Below are 26155 nucleotides of genomic sequence, written 5' to 3' on the forward strand. Positions count from 1 at the left end.
GTTAGAACTGGACATGGAAGAACAGACTGGTCCCAAATTGGGAAAGGAGTACATCAAGGCTGTATATTGTCACCCTGCTTATTTAACTTCTGTGCAGAGTACATTATGAGAAATGCTGGACTGGATGAAGCACAAGGTGGGATCAAGATTGCCTGGAGAAATAGCAATAACCTCAGATATGCAGATGATACCAGCCTTTTGTCAGAAAGTGAAGAACTAAAGAGACTCTTGATGAAAGTGAAAGTGGAGAGTGTAAAATTTGGCTTAAAACTCAACATTCAGAAAACAAAGATCATGTCCTCTGGTCCCATCACTTCGTGGCAAATAGATGGGGAAACAAGGAAAACAGTGACAGAGTTTATTTTGGACTGCCGGGAGCCCAGAGACTGTCCCCACACGCAGGCTGCCCCAGCTGCCGTGTCTCCCGGAGGGTCTCAGGCCCCAGCCCTCCCTCCCACCCGCCTCTGATGCCGGGCCTGGCCAGATGCCCAACATGAGTGTGTCCAACATAGGGCGCTGGAAGGGGTGCAGACAGAGTGGAGCGCCCACCCCGCCCTCTGGCCTCCCCCTGCCCCCTCTGTCACTGTGCCCTGCCCCAGCCACGCGGGGCCTCGGGCTGCAGCAGCTGACTCCTTCTGCAGCTTTCCCCACACCCGCAGGACAGACTTCACACACACCCTCCCTGAAACCCTGGGCTTCCAAGGGGCCCAGTCTGGGGACTGAGGCCTCTTGCCTGAGCCCCAGTCTGAGGCAGTGGCTGCCTAATGGGGTGGCTGCCTCCATAGCACCTCTGTGTCCCCATCTCACCCTTCCAATAACCTAGTCAACGTCTAGCTAGTCGCCAATTCCTGATATCAACTTCCCTGATCAAATGACCCCCGTGGTTTCTGTCTCCTGGCTGGACCACGACCGACACAACAGCAGACGGCTCACTCACCTTTCCGTTCTCGCTCAGAGGGCAAGAGGCAGCACGTGACGAGGAAAGAGACTCGGGCCAATGAGCACGAAGAGCACTCCGTCTCCACTCACAACCAAAGAAGCAGAGACCAGCTGTGAGAGGCAAGTGCCGCCCATCAGGCCCCAAGGACCAAGCAGGCCAGTCATCCCCAGTGCCAGCACGCAGGCCTCCCACACCGTGGGCAGGGACGCAAACCCGCAGCACCACGCTACGGAGAGGGCCTGACGGCAGGTGTCTAGGATCTCTGATCTCTGAGTCTGAAAAAATAAGACACTTCAGGAGAAGAGCAGCTTCTTCTTCTTCCTCTGGCCATTCAGCTAAGGCTTCTGAACATTACACACAAAACAGACCTGAAAGGTGGAGAGATTGGGGCACCTGCTAGGGTCTCAGGACAGGGCAGTGCATTTCCTGGTTCCTGTTTGCTCTCTACACCCTGGACTGGGGGACGCTCAGGGGGATGCCAGTGGGAGTGACCAAAAGCCCCCAGAAAAGCCAGCTTTCCCAGCTAGAGGACCAGGAAACGAGCAGCCAGGCAAGACACAAACTGTCAGATAGGAGCCACCTGGCTCACGCCTGACATAGGAACAACCGCAGCCCACGCTCGCCAGGCTGGCCCCGCCACCTTCCTCTGAGGGGGCGAGGGCAGGCGGGTCCCCTGGCCAGCCCCCAGGTGGGGAAGCTGGTCTCCACTCTCCCCCACTCCGCCAGGTGGTGTCACAGAGGCCATGGGGGGCCTAGATTCCTGGTTGCTGGCATCCACACGTGTGATCAAAAGACACAGAACTACCTGTGACAACGCATACTTCCCAGCTTCGATGCTGCACAGCACTCATGCAAGACATAACTCTTGGGAAAACTCCGTGAGGGGCACATGGGGCCTTGCGCACCATCAGCGCAACTTCCTGTGAATCTACAATTATTCCCCAAAAACGGTAAAAACAAAAAAGCCACACAAAGAAGCATGGCGGGACTTTCTAGGGAAAAGGACATGTTCTGTAATCTCACGGAGGTGGTTGTTAGGTGGTTGTTAGATGTTACATTTGCCAAGGTCACCAAGCTGACACTTAGAGTGTATGGACTTTATTGTATATACGTTACATCTCACTCAAGTTATTTAAAATAATGAGCTATTTAAATACCTACATGCATATCAATTCTAATAAGATACATAAACAAAGTGACAGAAAATAAAGCTCCTTTTTCTATTAATAGAACACTGACAACTAATAATGTAAAGGAAATTATAAATATACAAAATGACCATTTTGCAGCCACCAGCATATGGATTCAGATAAAAATCAGCAATGGAGAGAGTGGCTCCAAGCTCTCATCTTTCCACAAAAACTCGGAAAAAAAAAAAGCAGAAACTCTCAGAGCCAACTAACAGCCACCACGTGAATGCTGAATTGAGAAAAAGGAAGCAGGAAAACTCAGGGGCATTCTCCAGTGCCCTCCCCGTGATTTCCAGCATAGGGCCTGGACCCAGGGTGCAGGCTCGCAAAGCAACCATGCACAAAGAAATATCTAGACCGGTGATAAGACACATGCCCAAGCAAGAGTTAAGAAGCCTCTACCTTTCACCTTGGGCTGATCTCTATTTCAACACAAGCTGGCTGACTGCTGAAAGGGTTCCCCAGCACAGAGTCGATCTGCAAGGACTGGGAAAGGGCTTGGGTTTTCTTTTCCTCTTCTTTTTTTCTGGTGTTTTGGTTTTGTTTTAATCCTTTGTCATAAAAGGAAGTGTCTATCGAAACATTCACTGAAGATAAGCTAAAGAAATAGAGATTTCAGTGACTATACACAAAAGAATATAGTCTTTGCAAAAATAGTTTGGAAAAGTCATTAGGAAAGAGGAAAAATCTGATTTCCAGAGTTATGACATTATCATATTCAAATGTCCAGTATTTAACAACAGCAAAAAAAAAAAAAAAAAAAAACTCAAATGGCATACAAAAAAATTTAGAAGTGCAGCCCATTCAAAGGAAAATAATTGACAGAAACTATCTTCAAGAATGGCTTCCCGGGAGGCTCAGTGGAAAAGAATCCACCTGCCAATACAGGAGACTTAGGTTCGATCCCTAGGTCAGGAAAATCCCCTGGAGGAAGAAACGGCAACCCACTCCAGTATTGTTGCCTTAAACAGTCCCGTGGACAGAGGAGCCTGGCGGGCTACAGCCTGTGACAGCTGGACACAAATGAGCACAAGTACTATCCCCAAGAAAGCCCAGACATGAGGCTTACTAAACAAAGTCACTTAAATATGTTCAAAGAGATAAAGGAAGGCATGAACACTTAAAAATAGAAATCAGGAAAGTGACAGATAAACACAAATGAGAATATCAATAAAAGATATAGGATCTATAAAAAGAACCAACTAAAAATTCTGTGGCTGAAGTGAACATTCACTCAAAGGGCTGAGCAAGCAGGAGAAAGAACTAGCAAACACAAAGGCAGGACAAATCAAGGCCCTGAGCTCGAGAAGAAGGGAGAGAGTGAACAGAGCCAGAGGAGCCTGGGGACACAAACACCTGCCTGAGGGGAGCGTCAGCACGAGAAGAAACGGGGGCGCAGAAAGAGGGTCTGAAAGCGGAATGGCCACAACTCCCCCAGCTGATGAGACATGAGTCTACAAATCCAAAAGCTCAAAAAGTCTCAAGTATGATAAACCCAAAGACACCCGCACCAAGATATATTATAATCACACGACTGAAACAAAGAGACAATCTCGAAAGCAGAAGGAAAGCACTGACTTGTTATACACAAGGGATCTTCAAACAGATTCACAGTTGATCTCTTATCGGAAACCATAAAAGCAAGAAGACAGTGGGAAGACACAATCTATATTGAAAGGGAAAAAAAAAAACCTTTCAACCAAGAATCCCATATCCAGCAAAAGTGTCCTTCAAAAAATGAAGGACAAGGGCTTCCCTGGTGGCTCAGAACCCACCTGCCAATGCAAAAGACATGGGCTGAATCCCTGGTTCAAAAGGATCACACACGCCATGGAGCAACTAAGCCCGTGCAGCACGACTATGGGCCGGCGGTCTAGAGCCCAGGAGCCACAACCACTGCACCCACGCGCCACAGCCACTGAAGCCCACGCGCCCCGGTGCCCGTGGACCCGAGCCCACGCTCCTCAATGAAGCCCACGCGCCCCGGTGCCCGTGGACCCGAGCCCACGCTCCTCACTGAAGCCCACGCGCCCCGGTGCCCGTGGACCCGAGCCCATGCTCCTCACTGAAGCCCACGCGCCCCGGTGCCCGTGGACCCGAGCCCATGCTCCTCACTGAAGCCCACGCGCCCCGGTGCCCGTGGACCCGAGCCCATGCTCCTCACTGAAGCCCACGCGCCCCGGTGCCCGTGGACCCGAGCCCATGCTCCTCACTGAAGCCCACGCGCCCCGGTGCCCGTGGACCCGAGCCCATGCTCCTCACTGAAGCCCACGCGCCCCGGTGCCCGTGGACCCGAGCCCATGCTCCTCACTGAAGCCCACGCGCCCCGGTGCCCGTGGACCCGAGCCCACGCTCCTCACTGAGGGGAGTCACAGCATGAGAGCCCTGTGCACCATGCTACTGGGCCGGTGGTCTAGAGCCCAGGAGCTGCGACCACTGTGCTCACGCACCACGACTGCTGACCCCGGAGCCCAGGGACCCCAGAGCCTGTGCGCCACAACTAGAGCACAGCCCCCGCTCACTACAACTGGAGAAAAGCCCACAGAGCAATGAAGACCCAGCAGAGCCAAAATAAATAAATGAACTTTTAAACATGAAGGAGGCAGACTTTCCTGGTGGTCAAGTGGTTAAGAATCCACTGTGCAATGCAGGAGACACGGGTTCTAGCCCTGGTCAAGGAACTAAGATCCCACGTGTTGCGAACCAACTAAGCCGATGTGCTGCAATGACTGAGCCTGCACACCAAGACTAAAGAGTCCATGAGCCACAACAAAAGAGCTCGCATGACACAATGAAGCTTGCCAAGTGCTGCAAGTAAAATCCAACACAGCCAAATAAAGTAACTTTTTTAAAAAACGAAGGAGAAATTAAATTCCTATATGAACAAGATCTGAAACAGTTCATTATCACTAGACTTGCCCTATAAGAAATGCTGCAGGGAGTCCTTCAGGTTGCAAAGAAGAGACACTAGATGGTAACTTGAAACTACATGAAGAAATAAGACCTAAGGTAAATACATAGGTAAATAGCAGGGAGGGAACACAGCTCCACCCTTCAACAGAAAATTGGATTAAAGATTTATTGAGCATGGCCCTCCCATCAGAACAAGACCCAGTTTCCCCCTCAGTCAGTTACTTCCATCAGGAAGCTTCCATAAACCTCTTTTCCTTCTCCATCAGAGGGCAGACAGACTGAAAACAACAATCACAGAAAACTAACAAATCTGATCACATGGACCACAGCCTTGTCTAACTCAAACTTGTCAAACTATGAGACATGCAGAGTAGGGCCACCCAAGACAGGTGGGTCATGGTGGAGAGTTCTGACAAAACATGGTCCACTGGAGAAGGGAATGGCAAACCACTTCAGTATTCCTGCCTTGAGAACCCCATGAACAGTATGAACAGTATGAAAAGGCAAAAAGATAGGACACTGAAAGAACTCCCCAGGTTGGTAGGTGCCCGATATGCTACTGGAGATCAGTGGAGAAATAACTCCAGGAAGAATGAAGGGATGGAGCCAAAGCAAAAACAACACCCAGTTGTGGATGTGACTGGTGATGGAAGCAAGGTCCAATGCCACAGAGAGCAATACTGTATAGGAACCTGGAATGTCAGGTCCATCAATCAAGGCAAATTGGAAGTGGTCAAACAGGAGATGGCAAGAGTGAACATCAACATTTTAGGAACCAGCAAACTAAAATGGACTGGAATGGGTGAATTTAACTCAGATGACCATTATATCTACTACTGTGGACAGGAATCCTTTAGAAGAAATAGAGTAGCCCTCATGGTCAACAAAAGAGTCCGAAATGCAGTACTTGGATGCAATCTCTAAAACGACAGAATGATCTCTGTTTGTTTCCAAGGCAAACCATTCAATATCACAGTAATCCAAGTCTATGCCCCAACCAGTAATGCTGAAGAAGCTAAAGTTGAATGGTTCTATGAAGACCTATAAGACCTTCTAGAACTAACACCCAAAAAAGATGTCCTTTTCATTATAGGGGACTGCAATGCAAAAGTAGGAAGTCAAGAAACACCTGGAGTAACAGGCAAATTTGGCCTTGGAGTACAGAATGAAGCAGGGCAAAGGCTAATAGAGTTTTGCCAAGAGAACACACTGGTCATAGCAAATACTCTCTTCCAACAACACAAGAGAAGACTCTACACATGGACATCACCAGATGGTCAACACTGAAATCAGACTGATTCTATTCTTTGCAGACAAAGATGGAGAAGCTCTGTAACGTCAGTAAAAACAAGACTGGGAGCTGATTGTGGCTCAGATCATGAACTCCTTATTGCCAAATTCAGACTTAAATTGAAGAAAGTAGGGAAAACCAACTAGGCCATTCAGGTATGACCTAAATCAAATCCCTTATGATTGTACAGTGGAAGTGAGAAATAGATTTAAGGGACTAGATCTGATAGAGTGCCTGATGAACTATGGATGGAGGTTCACGACATTGTACAAGGGACAGGGATCAAGACCATCCCCACGGGAAAGAAATGCACAAAGCAAAATGGCTGTCTGGGGAGGCCTTACAAATAGCTGTGAAAAGAATAGAAGAACAAAGCAAAGGAGAAAAGGAAAGATATACCCATCTGAATGCAGAGTTCCAAAGAAGAGCAAGGAGAGATAAGAAAGCCTTTCTCAGTGATCAATGCAAAGAAATAGAGGAAAACAATAGGATGGGCATGACTAGAGATCTCAAGAAAATTAGAGATACCAAGGGAACATTTCATGCAAAGATGGGCTCAATAAAGGACAGAAATGCTAAGGACCTAACAGAGGCAGAAGAGATTAAGAAGAGGTGGCAACAATACACAGAAGAACTATACAAAAAAAATCTTAATGACCTGGATAACCATGATGGTGTTGTCACCCACCTAGAGCCAGACATCCTGGAATGTGAAATCAAGTGTGCTTCAGGAAGCATTACTACAAACAAAGCTAGTGGAGGTGATGGAATTCCAGCGGAGTTGTTTCAAATCCTAAAGGTTATGCTGTTAAAGTGCTGTACTCAGTATGTCAGCAAATTTGGAAACTCAGCAGTAGCCACAGGACTGGAAAAGGTGAGTTTTCATTCCAATCCCAAAGAAGGGCAATGCCAAAGAATGTTCCAACTACCATACAATTGTGCTCATTTCACATGCTAGTAAGGTTATGTTCAAAATCCTTCAAGCTGGGCTTCAGCAGTGTGTGAACCAAGACCTTCCAGATGTACAAGCTGGGTTTATAAAAGGCAGAGGAACGAGAGATCCTTGGATTGGACTGGATCCAACATTCATTGGATCACAGAGATAGCAAGGGAATTCCAGAAAACCATTGACTTCTGCTTCATTGACTATTCTAAACCCTTTGACTGTGTGGATCACAACAAACTGTGGAAAATTCTTAATAGAAGTACCAGACCACCCTACCTGTCTCCTAAGAAACTTGTATGGGAGTCAAGAAGCAATAGTTAGAACGTTACAGGGAACAACAGACTGGTTCAAAATTGGGAAAGGAGTATGACAAGACTATAAACTGTCACCCTGTTTATTTAACTTATATGCAGAGTACATTATGCGAAAAGCTGGGCTGGATGAATCACAAGCTGGAATCAAAATTGCTGGGAGAAATATCAACAAACTCAGATATGCAGATGACACCACTCTAATGGCAGAAGGTGAAGAGCAACTAAAGAGACTCTTGATGAGGGTAAAAGGGGAGAGTGAAAAAGCTGGCTTCAAACTCAATGTTCATAAAAGTATGATCATGGCATCTGGTCCCATCACTTCATGGTAAATAGACAAGGAAAAAGCAGAAGCAGTTGACAGATTTTCTTTTCTTGGGGTCCAAAATCACTGCTGATGGTAACTGCAGCCATGAAATTAAAAGATGCTTGCTCCTTGGAAGAAAAGTTATGGCAAACCTAGTCAGTGTATTAAAAAGCAAAGACATCACTCTGCTAACAAAGGTCCATCTCATCAAAGCTATGGTTTTTCCAGTAGTCATGTAGAGATGTGAGAGTTGGACCCTAAAGAAGGCTGAGTGCCGAAATACAGATGCTTTCAAATTGTAGTGCTGGAGAAGGCTCTTCAAAGTCCCTTGGACTGCAAGGAGATCCAACCAGTCAATCCTAAAGGAAATCAATCCTAAATATTCATTGGAAGGACTGATGCTGAAATTGAAGCTCCAATCCTCTGGCCATCCGATGAGAAGAGCCAACCTATTGGAAGATACCCTGACGCTGGGAAAGATTTAAGGCAAAAGGAGAAGAGTACATCAGAGGATGAGATAGTTAGACAGCATCATTGATTCGGTGGATATGAGTTTTGGCAAACTTGGGGAGATAGTGGAGGACGGGGAGCCTGACGTACTGCAGTCCACGGGGTCGCAACGGGTCAGACACGACTTAGTGACTGAACAACAGATACAAACGACTAAAACAAGAAATGAAAGCGGGAACTGACTGCAAAAATTAAAAGGAGTGAAAGGAAGCATTATAAACAACTGTGTGCCAACAATTCAGGTAACCTAGGAGAGACGTACAATTCCTAGAAACACACAAATTGCTTAAACTGAGTCAAGAATAAATAGAAAATCTCAAAAGACCTATCACAAGAAAGATGTTGAAGTCAGTAATCAAAAACCTCCCACACAGAAGTCCAGGACCAGACAGATTTTACGGGTGAATTCTACCAAACAGTAAAAGAATTAATCCCAATCCTTCCCAAACTCTTCCCAAAAATGAAAGAGAAGGCCACACTTTCTAACTTCTTGTACGAGACTAGATAACTCTGACACCAAAGCCAGATAACAACATCAGAAAAAAAGATACAAGCCAATATCCCTTAAGAATATAGAGGCAAAATCCTTAACAAAATACTATTAACGCTCAATAGTAAGCCAAACCCAACATCACAGTCCAAGAATTACACACCATGATCAAATGGATTTATATCAGAAATGCAAGGCTGGTTCAACGTGAGAAAAAATTTTTGATATAATACATTGCATTAATTGAAAAAAAGGGAAAACACATGTAATCATGTGAACTGATGCAGAAAAGGCATCTGAAAAACCCAAAGCCTTTTATATTAAAAACTCTCAGAAAAGTAAGGAATAGGTGAACACTTCCATTAGCTATTAGTTCTAATAGTTATAGCTATTATTAATTCTAAGGATATTAAAACTAATGAACTCAGCAAAATTGCAGGGTACAGGGCCAACACCCAAATACCAGCTCCACTTCCACATACCAGCAATGAACAATCCAAAAATAAACTTAAGAAAGCAATTTCATTTACAATAGCATACAAAAGAATAAAATAGTAAGTAATAAATTTAACAAGAATATGAAAGAATTATACTCTGAAAACTATAAAACATTGGTGAAATTTAAGTGAACCCAATAAATGGAAAAGCACCTGATGTTCATGGTTACAAAGAATTAATATTGTAAAGATGTCAATGCGTGCAGGAGTGCTATGTCATTTCAGTTGTGTTTGACTTTGCAACCCTATGGACTATAGCCTGCCAGGCTCCTCTGCCCATTGGATTCTTCAGGCAAGAACACTAGACTGTATTGCCATGCCCTTCTCCAGGGGATCTTCCTGACCCGGGGATGGAGCTCACATCTCTAGCGTCTCCTGCATTGGTGGCGGGTTCTGTACCTCTAGCACCACCTGGGAAGCCCTACGATGTCAGCACTTACAGTTTAATAAAGATGAACGTGAAAGTCGCTCAGTCACATCCAGCTCTTTGTGACCGCATGGACTATACAGTCCATGAAATTCTCCAGACCAAAATACTAGAGTGGGTAACTGTTCCCTTCTCCGGGAATCTTCCCAACCCAGGTCTCCCTCATTGCAGGCGGATTCTTTACCAGTTGAGCCACCAGGGAAGCCCAAGAATACTGGAGTGCGTAGTCTTATCTCTTCTCCAGTGGATCTTCCTGACCCAGGCATCGAACCAGGGCCTCCTGCATTGTAGGCAGATTCTTTACCAGCTGAGCTACCAGGGAACAGTTTAATAGTATCCTCTTAAACTTCACGTCCATTAGAACTTTAGAATGCTGCCTTACTTGGAAAGACGTGATTGTTACAATTAAGTCACAATGGATCAGGGTGTGTCCTACATTCAACATGACTGGTGTCCTTACAAGAGGGAGAAATGGACAAAAAGACAGAGGGGGAGGACAGTCATGTGAAGAGGGAGAGAGACTGAAGCCAAGCCAAGGACATCAAGGCTTTCCAGTCAACACCAGGAGGTAAGAGATGACATGGAACAGATTCTTCCTAAGATGCATCAGACTCATCATGGCCCTGAGAAGCCTTTCACTTGTCTGTTAGGCCATCCCACTCTGCAGTACTTTGTTACAGAAGCATTCAGTTCAATTCAGTTCAGTCGCTCAGTCATGTCCGACTCTTTGCAACCCCAAGAACCACAGCACACCAGGCCTCCCTGTCCATCACCAACTCCCGGAGTCCACCCAAACCCATGTCCATCGAGTTGGCGATGACATCCAACCATCTCATCCTCTATCATCCCCCTCTCCTCCTGCCCTCAGTCTTTCCCACCATCAGTGTCTTTTCAAATGAGTCAGCTCTTCGCATCAGGTGGCCAAAGGATTGGAGTTTCAGCTTCAGCATCAGTCCTTCCAATGAACACCTAGGACTGATCTCCTTTAGGATGGACTGATTGGATCTCCTTGCAGTCCAACTCTCAAGAGCCTTCTCCAACACCACAGTTCAAAAGCATCCATTCTTTAGCACTCAGCTTTCTTTATAGTCCAACTCTCATATCCATACATAACCACTGGAAAAACCATAGCCTTGACTAGACGGACCTTTGTTGACAAAGTAATGTGTCTGCTTTTTAATATGCTGCCTAGGTTGGTCATAACTTTCCTTCCAAGGAGTAAGCATCTTTTAATTTCAGGGCTGCAATCACCATCTGCAGTGATTTGGGAGCCCACAAAAATAAAGTCAGCCACTGTTTCCCCATCTATTTGCCATGAAGTGATGGGACTGCATGCCATGATCTCAGTTTTCTGAATGTTGAGCTTTAAGCCGACTTTTTCACGCTCCTCTTTCATCAAAAGGCTCTTTAGTTTTTCACTTTCTGTCATAAGGGTGGTGTCATCTGCATTTCTGAGGTTATTGATATTTCTCCCAGGAATCTTGATTCCAGCTTGTGTTTCTTCCAGTCCAGCATTTCTCATGATGTACTCTGCATATAAGTTAAATAAGCAGGGTGACAATATACAGCCTTGACGTACTCCTTTTCCTATTTGGAACCAGTCTGTTGTTCCATGTCCAGTTCTAACTGTTGCTTCCTGACCTGCATACAGGTTTCTCAAGAGACAGGTCAGGTGGTCTGGTATTCCCATCTCTTTTAGAATTTTCCACAGTTTACTGTGATCCACACAATCAAAGGCTTTGGCATAGTCAATAATGCAGAAGTAGATGTTTTTCTGGAACTCTGGTGCTTTTTTGATGATCCAACGGATGTTGGCAATTTGATCTCTGGTTCCTCTGCCTTTTCTAAATCCAGCTTGAACATCTGGAAGTTCACAGTTCACATACTGTTGAAGCCTAGCTTGGTGAATTTTAAGCATTACTTTGCTAGTGTGTGAGATGAGTGCAACTGTGTGGTAGTTTGAAACATTCTTTGGCACTGTCTTTCTTTGGGATTGGAATGAAAATTGACCTTTTCCAGTCCTGTGGCCACTGCTGAGTTTTCCAAATTTGCTGGCATACTGGCATATAAACCCATATATGTGTGGCCAACTGATGCTGGGCAAAGGGAGAAAAACCATCCAATGGAGAAAGAACAGTCCCTTCAACAAATGGCACTGGGATAGCTGGATGTCCACCTGCAAAAGGATGAACTGTTACCCCTACCTCACACCATATATAAAATTAATTCATAATGGACCAAGGATCAAGACCATGGAATTCTTAAAAGAAAACACAGGGATAAATCTTCATGATCTTTTAATTGGAAATAGATTAGATGTGACACTAAAGGCATGAGCAACAAAAGAAAAAATAAGTTGGACTTTGAAATTAAAAACTTTTTATATTAAAGGACATTACCAAGAAGTTATCAAACAAAACACAAAATAGCCTGCAAATGATATGAGTAGGAATTTATATATAGAATATATAAAGAACTCTTACAATAATTTTTTTAAAACAGCATTAAAAAGGGGCCAAAGAATCTAAATAGACATTCCTCTGAATAAGATACATAAATGTCTGAGTAGTGTGTTAAAAGATGCTCAACATCATTACTTAGCACAGAAATGCAACTCAAAACTGCAATGAAATACCGTTTCACACCTGAATGGTTTTTTCCAAAAACAGGATGGCTATTTAAAAAAAACAAAATGGGACAGAAAAGGAGAAATGTTGGTGAGAAGTGGAGACACTGGAACCCTCATACGTTGCTGGTAAAAATGGAAAATCGTGCAGCTGCTATAGAATACAGCATGAGAACTGCATGCTCACAATATTAAAAATACAATTCCTATGTGATCTAGCAATTTCACTACTGGGTACCTACAGCAAGAGAACTGAAAGCAGAGTCTGGGAGAGATGTTTGCACACCTGTGTTCACAGCAGCAATAATCACAACAGCCAAAAGGTGGAGGCAACCAGATGTCTGCGACAGGTGGACAAATAAACAAAGCGGGGTCTACACACGCAATGGACTGTGATTCTGCCTTTAAAGGGAGGAGGTTCTGACACCTGCCTCAACATGGATGACCCTTGACGACATCATGCTCAGTGAGGTGAGCCACTCAGGAGCGAGCAGGTCCTGTCTGTGTGACCCCACTCACACGGTCCCTGGGGCAGCCGGGTTCATAGGGACACCGCATGGAAAGGGGCTGCCAGGGCTGGGGAGAGGCTGGGAGCTCTTGGTCATGGGGACAGCATTTCTGTGTAGAAAGGTGACCAGTTCTGCAAAGGCATGGTGGTGGCAGCTGTCCAGCACTGAATCAGTGATGCTGAATTCACACTTAGAATGGTTACAACGGCAAAGCTTGTGAGATATATACTTTACCACAGTAAAAGGACGATTTTAAAATGTGAAGAATGTTATGACTAGAATAGAAAAGCCCCGGCTAAAAGGCTGGAAACGGCACACCGCACAGCCCCAAAGCATGACCCAGGCTTCTACACCACACAGTCCCAAAGCACGACCCCAGATTTCTGACCCTTCTGCGAGGGGGAAGGAGCTGTAAGACAGTGAAGTCTGGCCCACCTCACCTCACCCGAGTAAACAAGCCTAACCCACACACAGAGACAAGGTGGCAGCACGTGCCCCTGAGGTCATGGGGACAGCGTCCCTACCAAGAGGGATGCAAGCTCTGCCCTGAACCTAATCGTGAGGATGACCAGATGCACCAAATTCAGGGATACCTAGAAAACCCCAGGCTTGGACCCCTCGGCACCACCAGTGGCACGAGAGGACGCCTGGCGCCAGTGGCCGTTCTACAGACGGAGGGACACCGGGAGGCACAAGTGCCCGCAGGGCAGGCCCCGTGACCCAGCCTGAGATGCTCGGTAGTCAGCCCTCAAGGATGCGCCCGGCCTCCACGTCAGATGCAGGGCACGGTCAGCTCGCCATTGTTGGGGAGGAGAATGTTCTTGTCCTCAGGAGACGAGGTCCTCGAAGATGTGGATGAGAGAACAGTACCTGCAAGGACCTCACAGGACCAGCGGTCGCATGGCGGTCAACACAGGGGTGCAGGAGGACGGCCCCAGGGAGATGACCCCATCTGCTGCTGAGTCACTGCAGTCATGTCCGACTCTGTGGGACCCCATAGACGGCAGCCCACCAGGCTCCCCCGTCCCTGGGATTCTCCAGGCAAGAACACTGGAGTGGGTTGCCATTCCCTTCTCCAATGCACGAAAGTGAAAAGGGAAGGTGAAGTCGCTCAGTCGTGTCCGACTCTTAGCGACCCCATGGACTGCAGCCCACCAGGCCCCTCCGTCCATGGGATTTTCCAGGCAAGAGTACTGGAGTGGGGTGCCATTGCCTCCTCCGATGACCGCATCATGTGGCCCCAAAGAAATGGTTGCCGGGAGCGGCCGGAATCAGAGCCACAGGCCAGGGAGAAGCTGGACACCGGAACTCAGCAGCAGGGCTGGGCCGGGGCATGGAGGAGCTAAGCACTGCAGAGCCCAGAGGAAGAGCAGAAACCTCTAGAGTGCCTGAGGCCACCCCGGAAGCCAAGAACAGACCTCAGCCCTCCCTGAACTCAGCACCAGTGATGCAGCCAGGCAGAAGGTGGACGTGCTGGGAGCGGGCACCCGCCCTCGGCCTGAGCGAGGTCAGCGCGGCCTCCCACTGGGGCCTCCGCAGACAGCCACCTCCCACCCCGGGCACCACTGCACACAGTGGCTGGAGCAGCAGAGCCAAGGACGAGTCAGCCGTGAACTGGCGTAACAGAGACAAGAGCTCACCTCTAGTTGGGAGGAAAGGCACTGCTTAGAGCGACCCCACGAGGACCCCCCAGAAAGGCCCTCCCCATACACCGCCCTCTCCCCAGAGCGCTTCCCTGGAGGGGCGCCTCGCCCTGCCCTGAGCCTGCAGCGAGGCTGGATGGCCGGTCAACAAGACGCAGTGGAACATGCTCTGATTTGCTCTGAGACATGAGATGGAGTTCAACACCACTGTGATTTGTGATGCCATTTACATAATTAAACATACAGACAGGGGTCTGGGAGGTGGGGTATGGCTAATGGAGTTACAGAGCTGCTAAAAATAGCAGGCAGCTGCCGGCCGGAGGGGACCTGGGGTGGCATCTGCTGATGGGCACTGACGGCCACAGGAAGACCTGTCAACTCACCCAGGGTCTCCTCTCTTTAGCTGTGCCTTTTAATCAAGATTTTAAAGTTCCCAACAGACATGGAGCAGCAGCTGCTGGCAGCCTGTTTTACAGACGACAAACTTAAGGTTACAACAGGGCCACGCGGGGCTTGTGGAAGAGGTCAGCTCATCCTGAGCTCCAGCTCAGAAACCTGCCGACAGCCTGCCGCCCCCAAAGGGCGTGATGGGGGGTCCATCCAAGCCAGCTTGGAAGTCCGCGTACAGCTCTGGCTGGGTCTGTTGACGCCACATACTTTCCTTCTCCTCCAACTCTTCCTCCTCTTGTAAGTCTGAACACTTGCCAACATGTAAAGGTTCCCATAAACCGCCACACCCAGCTCGGCACCCCCAGAGCAGGCGGCGAGGGGGCCGTGTGAGCTCTGGGAGCCCAGTCCTCCTGGCCAGCCGTCCTCTAAGCCCCCTCAGAACAGGCTTGGGTTTCTGGCCCGTGCCACCGCGTGGAGTCCCCGCAGGACGCCCTGAGTTCGGTGAGCCCCACGCTTCCCACCCGGTCCTGGAGATGCCCCTCCAGGCCATGGGCGAGGGTGGTGACAGGGTCTGCGTGTCGGGAACACCGTGGCCCTGGTCTGTCGGGCTCCCAGAGTCAGGAGTCTTCCCAGAGGAGCCCGGCTCCTCCTCACCCCACGGTCTCTGTCCCCAACCGTCTCCAGACGGGGCACAGCTTTTCTTTCTGCAGGCAGTATCCCCAAGTACAACTGCCATTTAATGGAGGAAATCGTAAGTACTGTCTGATTTTTTTTAAGGATTCTTACCCAAGAGGAAATAAACAGGAGGAACAGGTAGAAGCGTGTGACCACTGGCCAGTGTGCAGGCGTACGAGGGCACAACCCAAACCCGTGGGATGCCGTCCGGCCTCCCCTGACAGGACATGCGAGGTCTCCAGGCCCAGGTCAACAAGGGGCTGTGATCAGCTGAACCCAGGAGGCGGATGGGAGGAGGCCGCACCTAGTAAGCGCCTGCTGCATGCCCCGCTCCTGCCTCCCAGGCCCCGCCCGTCCCCACCGCCCGCTCCCCTCCACCCCAGAGCAGCAAGGCCCCCATCCTCCCACCAGAAAGGTGCCTGCTGACCCCTTCACGTCCCCCACCCAGCTCACAGGCCCCCGCTCCACGTTCCAGCACACCCATGGCCCCGCAGTGGGAGGAAAACGCCCTGCGACTGTGCCGAGGTGACCGAGGTGACGGCTGCAGAGCACAGACACAGGAAAGGCATGGAGGTCATGAGTCGTGTGCTAACACGAATCCCACCTCAGAGGATGGAGTAGCACCCCGGGCCCCCGTCCCCCCACCCCCGCTTTCTTCCTCCTGACACCCACCGCCTGCCCATTCTCTGGGGGTTGCCGTGCGCTCCCCACTGTGCAACACACAGAACACAGGCCCAGCGCTGTACTGCGGGGACAGAGCAGCAAACCCGTGTGATCCCCACAGCCACAGCCTCAGGGCCGCCCAGCCCGCGTGGGCCTAACAGAGCAGAGGGCCCTGGGTTCATGAAAGAGCTGTGACCCGAAGGAACTGGGTGCAACACAACACCCAGGGCCCCCCACCTGTGCCCGGGCCCCCCAAGGAGGAGTGGATGGCGCGCCAGGATGCCAGCCGGCCGGCCCCCAGCACCCAGGGCCCCCGGCAGGGCTTCTGTAGGCAAGCAAGGCGCGTGTTAGTGGTGCGCACCTTCCCCAAGAGCAGGAGTATCTGACAGAAGCAGCCACCAGCCTTCAGCCCCGTCCCCCTGCCCGGGACTCCAGCCCACAGAGGAGCTCGGGGAGGCTGAGGATCCTGGCCACACCGCGGTGTCACCTGGGGCCTGGCCCACCGCAGGGCTCTGGGTGGTGACCCCTGGAGCCTCGCAGAGCAGGGCCGAGTGTGTCCCTGCCCCAAGGGCGGGGCGCCCAGCCCTGGACCGGAGCAGAAGGGGCTGGCCGGGGAGCCTGCAGCAGGCAGCACCTGAGCAGGTCACAGCATGAGCCCCCAGGGTGCTGCGTGCACACCTCACACATTCAATGAGAACAATCTCTCGCACAGAGTTTACAAGTAAAAGGAACGACTGCTACTCTTTTCTTAGACTAATGGAATGTTCCATTTTTCCCCCAAGTCATACAAATATATCTGCATTTAATGAGACAGTTGTGCCTACCTGTCAGGTCTAAATAATCAGGCTGCCAAAGAGAGCTACAGTGACTCAAATACAGATACACTGCAGAGCCCCTGGGGAGCCTGGTGCACTACAAGGTTTCAAGGAATGCGTAAGACACTTCTGAGGCCACGTGTGAGGCCCAGCCCCAGAGATGACCCCACCCAGCACAGCCAGCCCAGAGCCAGGACACACTCGAGGGGCTTCCAGACACGGGCGGTGGCTCAGATCCTCGGACAGGCCTGCCCCTCACTGGGCCCCAGCCCCCCAGGGGACCAGGCTGCACCAGGTGGACTGGGAACCAGCTCTGCACAGTCCAATATTGCACAGCGCCTCCTGCCAGGGTCCTTCCACCACCTGCCAGCCGGAGCGGACCGTACGGGACTGGAATCTCCCATGCCCTCCCTTCCTGGATGTCTGCTGGTCCCTCTGCACCTGATGTCCACCCCGTGCTCACCCTGGTTCCAAGAGCATCACTCTCCACCTCCCGAGGCTCCTTTCTCCCCGCAGACTTCCTCCCCAAACACCAGAAGACAACCACCCCTCAGACACAGGGAGAGGCTGCAGCCTTGCCTCCTCCTGGTGGCCACACCCCCGTTCACTGGGAGCTCCTTACCCAGGGCCCTTCCAAGAGACAGCTTGCAAGCTGCCTGCCTTTAGTTTAGCTTCAGTTCAGTCACTCAGTCATGTCTGACTCTTTGCGACCCCTTGGACTGCAGCACGCCAGGCCTCCCTGTCCATCACCAACTCCTGGAGTTTACTCAAACTCATGTCCATCGAGCTGGTGATGCCATGCAACCATCTCATCCTCTGTCATCCCCTTCTCCTCCTGCGCTCAATCTTTCCCAGAATCAGGGTCTTTTCAAATGAATCAGTTCTTCGCATCAGGTGGCCAAAGGATAGGAGTTTCAGCTTCAGCATCAGTCCTTCCAATGAACACCCAGGACTGATTTCCTCTAGGATGGACTGGTTGGATCTCCTTGCTGTCCAAGGGACTCTCAAGAGTCTTCTCCAACAGCACAGTTCAAAAGCATCCATTCTTCGGTGCTCAGCTTTCTTTATAGTCCAATTCTAACATCCATACATAATCACTGGAAAAACCATAGTCTTCACTAGACGGACCTTTGTCGACAAAGCAATGTGTCTGCTTTTTAATATGCTGCCTAGGTTGGTCATAGCTTTTCTCTCAGGGAGCAAGCGTCTTTTAATCTCATGGCTGCAGTCTCCATCTGCAGTGATTCTGGAGCCCCCAAAATAAAGTCTGTCACTGCTTCCACTGTTTCCCCATCTATTTGCCATGAAGTGATGGGACCAGATGCCACATTCTTAGTTTTTTGAATGTTGAGTTTTAAGCCAGCTTTTTCACTCTCCTCTTTCACTTTCATCGAGAGGCTCGTTAGTAGTTCTTTAGTCTCTTTAGTCCTTTAGTTCGCTGCGGTGGCTAAAAACCAAATGTATGTGGAGGAAGGCAGTCCCTGAGGCGAAACCTGGGCCCAGGAGCAGTGACACAGGTGCAAGCAGTCGCCCCTGATCCCAGTCAGGGTCAGCACGCAGGCTTCTACTTGGCAGCCGGCTGCTCGGAGCAGCTCACTGTGCAGAGGAGCCGCCAGTAAGAACGTTCTTGGACAGGCTGGCCCCTCGCCCTGCTCCCTCCCCTGCCAGCACCAGCTCCTGGAAAGGAGCCCAGCCCAAACAGGGCTGCTGGGTGTCCCAGTCCAATGGGCACGGGGTCTGAGTGCCCGCTATGGCTGAGCACAGGCGCAGGGGCTGAAGGGGACATGGAGCGGGCCTGTCTCCGGGCCTGGAGAAGGCAGCATGCCCTTAGTACGGGGGGCACTGATGCCTGTCTCCATCCACGTGAAAACGGAGATTGAAGCCCAGGGCCGCTGGGAACTCTCAGCCCAGGGAAGGTGCTCCTGCGGAGGGCCCAGCCGCTCCGCTGAGTCTCTCGATGCCCCAGGTCTGGGGTGGCTGGGCTCAGGTGCATGCTGGAGAGCCACAGCCCACGGAGGAGAGAACCAAGCCTGCAGCTCGACTCCCCGCTCACAGGGAAGGTGGCACGGGACACGGGAAGGCTCTGGGCAGGGTGCCCGTCTGCCAGAGAGGGAGGAGAGGCGGGGGAGCGGCAGGAGCTGCTGGTCTCCATTCGAGAGAAGGCCAGGCCTGATTAGGCCGAGGCACCCGAGCCCTGTGGCATTTACCCGGGACCCACCCGGTGGCCCATGAGCTGGAAGCACTCCACAGCTGAGCAGGGGCCGCAGCCTCCGGGTACACGTCTGCAGACTCTGCCTTGTCAGCCTTGGTGAGAGGGCAGCAAAGCGCCCATACCCTAAGCAGGGAAGTCCGGTTCAGAGGCCAACTGGAGGCTCCTGACACCCCATAGCCCATCACTCCGGGAAGGTCTTGTCACCAACACTGGCTGACTTCTCTGGGCCTTGGAAAACTCCGGGGTGGCCAACACCCGTGCATCCACCCAGCCACCACAGCAAAGCCAAGGAGATGCCACCCACGGTGCTGGGCTGGTGGAGGCACTTGCCGAGGGAAGAGCCACCTCATCTGCACCTGGCTGCCAGCAGGGAAGACCCCCAGGGAGGGGGCTGCAGGCTCCTCACCAGCTGGGAGGGCCACGACTCTCCTGCTCTAGGAGTAAGCGGCTGGGGATGGGAGCTTCCCACCCGGTCCCACTGCTGCTGCCCGAAGGCTGCCAGAGCCTCCTGGAGAAAACGTGGCAGAGAGAGGCCCCCTGCCCAGGCGGCTCCGTGGAGGGGCTGGAGGGCAGGTGGTGCCCATCCGATGGACAGACCCGCCCCTCTGCCCCACCCACCAGGGAGGACACAGGCGGAGGCCTCGCTGTGCAGGTGCAGGTGCGGGGCGGGAGCCAGGTAGGCTGCGGCCTCCTGAGGTCCCGTCCCCCGCCTGCAACTCCCCAGCCACCCCCCTGGCCAGCAGGGTCCAGGACTGCCCCCTTGTGGGCCCAGCACATGGGACAAGAGAGGCTGCGGGACACAGCCTGGTTCCCAAGGGTACCGGACACTGGTGTGGCACCACCCACAGCCACCGCCCACCTTGGTGAGGGGGTGAGCAGCAGGAGGGTGGCTGGATTCTCCCCATCTTCCCAGACCCACGTAGGCAGGGCCGCCCAGACTTCCGGCCCCTTGAACACAGGCAGGGCACCGGCACGAACCAGGGACCCGTCTGGGCTGGACTCTGCCGTGAACTCTCTAAGATGGAAACCCCTCTCCAGACCCGCAAAGGAGCGAGCATCATGAGGCATGAGGGGGTCTGTGGGTTGGGCAGGGTAGTAGGGGCTGCAAGGAAGCAGGACTCGAGTGTGTACCCACCCCCCAAGCTGACATGAGGGAAACATTCTGTCAGCTCAAGGAGCCAAGCACCCAAGCCTGTTCTATCCATGATGTCAAGACTCCAAGGACAACCTAGGGGCCTCCCGGGCACGACCACCACCCCCGAAGAGAAGGGCCTACAAGAGCCAAGTGGCGACCAAGGAGGACAGCCAGGATGTAGGGCTCATCCCAGGAGTCTGGCTCCCGAACCCAGGCTAGGCCACAGCCTCCAACACCAGCTGCCGGACATCACCAGAAGTTTCAGTTCTCCGCCCTACAGTCCTAGAGACCCCGCAAGGCTCATCCAGAGGACGCCCAGCCCTCAAATGCCTGACTGGGTGCGTGCACTGCAGCCCATGCTCCCGGGAGGGCCGCCCAGCCGCTTGGCCCAGCCCGCCGCCTGGAGGAAGCACGGTGCACGGGCCCCCCACACCCGCTCCCAGCCCTCACGGATGCTGGGGCCCAGGACAGCCCGCCTGCCTTGAGGCACGAGGGCCGCCAGGAGGCCGCACAGGCCCCCAGTCCCGCTGGTGGCCTCGACTCGCCCGCCCACCCTCTGCCCCGCACACCTATCCACTGCTGCTCCGGCTCCCTGCTTGCCGGTCCTCTGTCCAGGCCACCTCGGCCTCTCAGCAGGACTCCAGCAGTCTCCTGTTGACCCACACAGAACCTTCTGGAAACCATCCCAGGCACGACGGCATCAGGCTGCGTGCCCCCATGCCCACGAGCCCCTCCACGCGCTGCCCTCTTCCCAGGCGTGGCCCCAGCTCCCCAGCTCACTGAGCCTCCAGCCCCGGGGCCCTGGGTGTCACCCGCCATGGCTTAGGTCTGCTCCCCAGAGAAGGCCTCGCAGGCCTCCGTCTAATGGGGTCCTGCTCCTCCTCTCAGCTCCAAGCCCTCGGGCACCTCAAGCTTTCCTGCCTGTGGTCTGTTGCACATGTACCCTCCGGGGTCTGTCCCGCTCGGCTGGCCTGCAGCCCCCGGCGGAACAGGACAGGGTGGGAGGCGGGTGGAGCTGGCAGAAAGGGGGGTGCAGAAGGAGAGTTTAAAGGCCAGGCAGCAGCTTCCTGCCAAGGAACCCATGGGGCAAACGTGAAGAGAGTCACCAGATTTGGTGAGTCTGAGATCAAAGTGCCAATGGGTGTGAAAACCAGACTGCAAAGAGTCTGAGAAGCCAACTCTGATCTCCACACGCCATGGCCAAGGGCTGGGCCGAGGGGACAGGGTAGCTTTAAGGAGCAGCCACCAGGCAGGCAACTCCTGAGGGGCCAGGGAAGACGGGGGGCGGGGGGGGCAGGGGGTGGGGCGGGGTGGGGCGGGGGGGCGGGGGGGGGCTGGGAGAGCAGGCAGGACCGAGTCAGTGGGTGTGGACAGGCTGGCACAGTGCCCTGTGGGGTGAACGTGGGGCCCCCGGAACAGAGCCAGCAGAGGCGGGAGCCAAAGCAGGGACGGAGCTCAGGAGCTCAGCACCTGCGGCCCTACTCCAGTCCAGTGGGACCCTGCCCAGGGGTCGGGGGCCAGGCACAGAGGACGGACGGGGCGGCGGCTGGGCAGGGCAGACGGGAAGATGAGGGGAGGCGGGTTCGAGCCTCTGGGGCCTTCGGGGGCAGGCTCCCCCCACCCCTGCTCTGCAGGAGCTCCTCTCAGAGGTATGCAGCTAACAGCCCCGACCACATTCCTGAGCTGCTTACAGATGCTGAAAGCACCACCAAGGAGCCCGAAAGACTGGGGATGTTCACCCCTCGTGGTTCTGCCTGTGACCTCACCATCAGTCAGTCAAAGAACTGTGCACCAGCTGATCAAAGACTCTGCGACTCCCCACCCACCCCCACCCAACCTGGCCTTTAAAATTGCTCTCCTGAAACCCTCCCATGAGCTGCGGGTGGGGAGAAGTTGAGCCACTGTCTCTTTGCTCTGCCCTCCCTGCAATAAGCCTTTCTTTGCTCCCAACTCCAACTTCCCATTTGTTCCACCTCACTGTGCTTCAAGTACATGAAGGTGGGGTCGGGAACACGCACGCGGGGGGGCCACGCATCCACACGCAGCAGCTCACTGCGGCGGCCCTGCGCGCAAAGCAGGCCCTCAGAAGCAGGTTACAGACATGATTACCTTTCCTCGTCATTAGTTTTATGAACTTTGCCCAATAACGAGCTCAATCATTCTCTCATGCAGAAGAGGACTAAACAGCCACGCTGCAGAAGCCAGAGCAAGGAGCACACCTAATGCCCGCGACACTCAGCACCCTGGACAGGGACCCTCCAGCCAGCGGCAGGAGCAGGGTCGGGGCCCTGGGGGTCAGGAGGCAGGGAGAAGGGCCCCGCCAGGACCCAGGCTCCCCCGTCCCACCTGCAAGGACCCCGGGAAGGAAAGAAACCCTCTGCCCAGCTCAGGTTCTGCTCCCATCCTTCCCCTCCTACCTAAACTCTCAACACACCTTTCTGACACCACCTCCGTGCAGCAGCTGCGAGCACAGGACCAACCGCAGGTGACGCTGCGGCCTCGCGCCCCCCGCCGGAGCTCCGCCTGAGTGCTGATGGCGCTTCTCTGTGTCTGCTCAGGCCAAGCCACTGCCTGACCTCCAGCTGAAGCCCAGGCACCCAGAGGTGCAGGAGGCGGCAGCCACACAGCCTCCCAGAGGCGCTTCTCCTGGACGGCGCCCCTCACGGTGTGGAAGCCCCAGGCTGGCCCCCACGCCCCCAGCACTGCACATCCCAGGTCGGGCAGGACTGGCTACCCTGGGCCCTACACCCAGACCGTCTGGACCAGAGCAGGGAAAGCAGCCGCGGGAACCCCACCTAGGGACACGCAACAGGAAGCAGTAAGCTCCCACAGGGAGCGGGGCCTCCAGCTGCACTAGGAGGTGGACCGTGGCGAGTAGAGAGTGGGGCCTCACAGGAGTCGGGGCGCCCGCAGAGAAGGCGGCCTCGGGCCCCGTGGGCTCTGCACGCTGGCAGAGGGCACCATCCACCCAGACGTCCAGGGCAGTCTTCACTCTAAAGCTGCCCTTCATGGACAGAAACCCACACCTACACTGGAGGCTGGAGGCCCCTCCCACTGTGGGGGTGTCTTCTCTGGGGACGCCTGGGCCAGGGCAGGAGGGAAGCTGTGAACCCCTTGTGCTGCGATGCCCACGATCCAGGTGAGAGTCCACAGTCACAGGTTGCAATGCTCACCAGATCTCCATTCCTGGTGTCAACGTTTCTGCTCCGTCCAAACCGATGAACCCTGTGTGTCCTGGCCAGGCCCTTCCCACCTGGCTGTTGGGCTGCCTGCCCCCCGCCTGTCTCCACTGTGACAAAACCCCAGCTATAGGACCCCGGCTCCCAGTTCCTAGAAAGACTCCCTCCCCACAGAGGAGAAGCCGTGACTTCAGACTGATGCAGGTCCAGGGCTCGACCTCTGCTCCCTGGACCAACGGAGCCAGGAGGGCTGCCTGGGGACCTGCACTCACCCGCTGGGCCAACCGCTGCTTCTCCTGGTCCACACCGCCCTCCCCACGCCGCAGCGTCACACTCCGGGGACTTGCAGCTGCCTCTCTCTCTGTCGTGGCCACACGGACCAGCTCGTCCTGAAGCACAGCCTGCTCCCAGTCACACCTGGGCCAGAGGAGAGACGGAGACACAGATGCAGGCGCAGCTCACGCAGCTGCAGGGGCAGGGACATGAGGGCCGACACGACGCCGTGGCCGCCAGGGAGGGTCAGGCACCAGTGACAGTCCCCCGGGGTTGGGGGGACACTGCCTCGCATCCTCAGCCAGCTGAAGAACCAGAGACCCAATGCCTGATGAGAGATCCTCACGGCAGGGGTCCAACTCCACCACCCTAGGCCCCTTTAGAGACGGGCAGGGGACAGCCCACCTCCCCGCCCCACCTCAGAGCTGCAAGGTCAGGAGCAGCAGCCTTGGTTCTCAATGTTCAACTCTCAGTCCTGAATGCGTGTCTCCCCTTGGGCCTGTTTCTAGTCTCCCTAGTAAAATCCTCCTAGAGAAAGAAAAAAGCAGCTGAGAAGATCTTAGAAGTGCTCTTTATCAGCGGGGTGGGGGTGGGGTGGTAAACACCTCAGAGTGAAAAAGGCCGCGGATGTCGGCCCGGGGGGCACGGCGGGCATGAGGCCCTGAGTGCTACACTCTCTGCCGCATTACAGCCCCAAGACCGAGGACCAGACGTGGTGCCTTCAGCAGTGAACATGCTCACGAGGCAGGTGTGACAGATGGAAGATAATTAGAAGACTGGGTGAAAAGAGCAAGATAACAAAATTTTACACGACTTTGAAAAACATAAGCCTAAACTAGAGAAAAAAAGACACTTGAAAGAAATAGTCCAAAATGTTAATACGGAATGATGAATCTACTGGTGACTTTTTCATTTCGTATACATCCTAAGTCTCCCATTAGCACGTGTTACTTGAACGTTTTTTAAAATGCTTAAAAGTTTTTGTTTGTTTGTTTTAAATTCTGGTTAATTGCTTGGAGGAGGCCTCTGGGGATTAGGGACTGGACACTCTCAGAAGGTGGGTCCTTCTGAGATCACAGGACGGATGTAGCCACGCTGACCTGCAGAGGGGACGGCCCAGCGGGGATGACCCAGGCCGCCCGCCCCCCGAAGGCAGCTGCCTGAGTCCGTTACAGAGGCACAGCCTCACGGCTGCAGACGAGCCCTCAGTACCAGCTGAGGGCTTGCTGAGCCACACCGCGAGGACCCCACACCAGCCCTGGGAACCCTGAGGCCTAGAGACACGGTGTGCCTGGGGCCTCCACTGCTGCCTGCCAGCCCTGCCCCAGCCAGGGTGCTCACCAGGCTGAGGCCCACGCTGGGGAGGCACCCACACCTGGAGCCAGGCCACGAGCGAGCTCCTCCAAACATGGCTGCACACACCTGCAAGGCCACAGAGTCCTGCCCTCCCCCACCCGTAGTCTCATCTCGTCACACGAGGACCAGCGGCACCTAAAGCGCAGGCCGGGCGTCCCACCAACGTAAGACAATGCGAGGGACCAGACCCCCGGCCTCTGGGCGAGGAGAAGGCACCTGGTGCGGAAGGCGTGGCCCGGGGCGAGCACCTCCTCAGCATACCTCTCAAGAGGGTCCACCTGCACCCGCGGAGGCCCCCGGCCACTGCCACAGTCCGGCCTGGGCGGTTTCGAGTCTGCAGGGGTAGACAAGAAAAGGTCAGCAGCAACCCACGGACGGAGGGAGGCTCAGCATCACCCGGAGAGGGCCTGGGGGGACACCTCTGGGTGGACGCAGTCATGGTGGTCACCCAGGAGAGGGCCTGGGAGGACACCCCTGGATGGACGTGGTCTCAGTGGTCACCCCAGATGGGCCCTGGAGGACACCCCTGGATGGATGTGGTCATGGTGGTCACCCAGGGGAGGGCCTGGGAGGGGACTGTGGATGGGTGTGGTCATGGTGGTGACCCAGGAAAGGGCTGGGACTGTGGATGGACGTGGTCATGGTGGTCACCCCAGAGGGGCCCAGGAGGACGCCCCTGGATGGACGTGGTCATGGTGGTCACCTAGGAAAGGACCCGGCAGGACGCCCCCAGGTGGACGTGGTCATGGTGGTCACCCAGGAGAGGGCCCGGGAGGGGACTGTGGATGGATGTGGTCATGATGGTCACCCAGGAGAGGGCCCCGGGGGACATCCCCTGGGTGGACGTGCCCTGGGCC

The 26155-nt window shown here is 53.6% G+C and overlaps 1 protein-coding gene across 8 annotated transcripts in view; it reads right to left on the reverse strand.

Annotated features, from left to right (window-relative positions):
- Positions 1-26155, reverse strand: part of CHCHD6 (coiled-coil-helix-coiled-coil-helix domain containing 6) — a 103774-nt gene that overhangs the window by 54443 nt on the left and 23176 nt on the right. For 6 of the 8 annotated variants that reach the window (XM_086368982.1, XM_086368983.1, XM_086368980.1 and 3 more), the window contains exons 3-4: positions 25560-25632; positions 23942-24086 (exon numbers count right to left, since the gene is read on the reverse strand). The exons of the other annotated variants lie outside the window; for them this stretch is intronic. In XM_086368982.1, coding sequence (XP_086225108.1) covers positions 23942-24086; positions 25560-25632 — 218 coding nt within the window. The remainder of the gene's footprint in view (positions 1-23941; positions 24087-25559; positions 25633-26155) is intronic. 8 annotated transcript variants of the gene reach the window in all.

The sequence above is a fragment of the Bos grunniens genome, chromosome 22 (genome assembly GCF_055505025.1).
Source record: "Bos grunniens cultivar Pamir isolate PY7600 chromosome 22, Bosgru_T2T1.0, whole genome shotgun sequence".
NCBI lineage: Eukaryota > Metazoa > Chordata > Mammalia > Artiodactyla > Bovidae > Bos > Bos grunniens.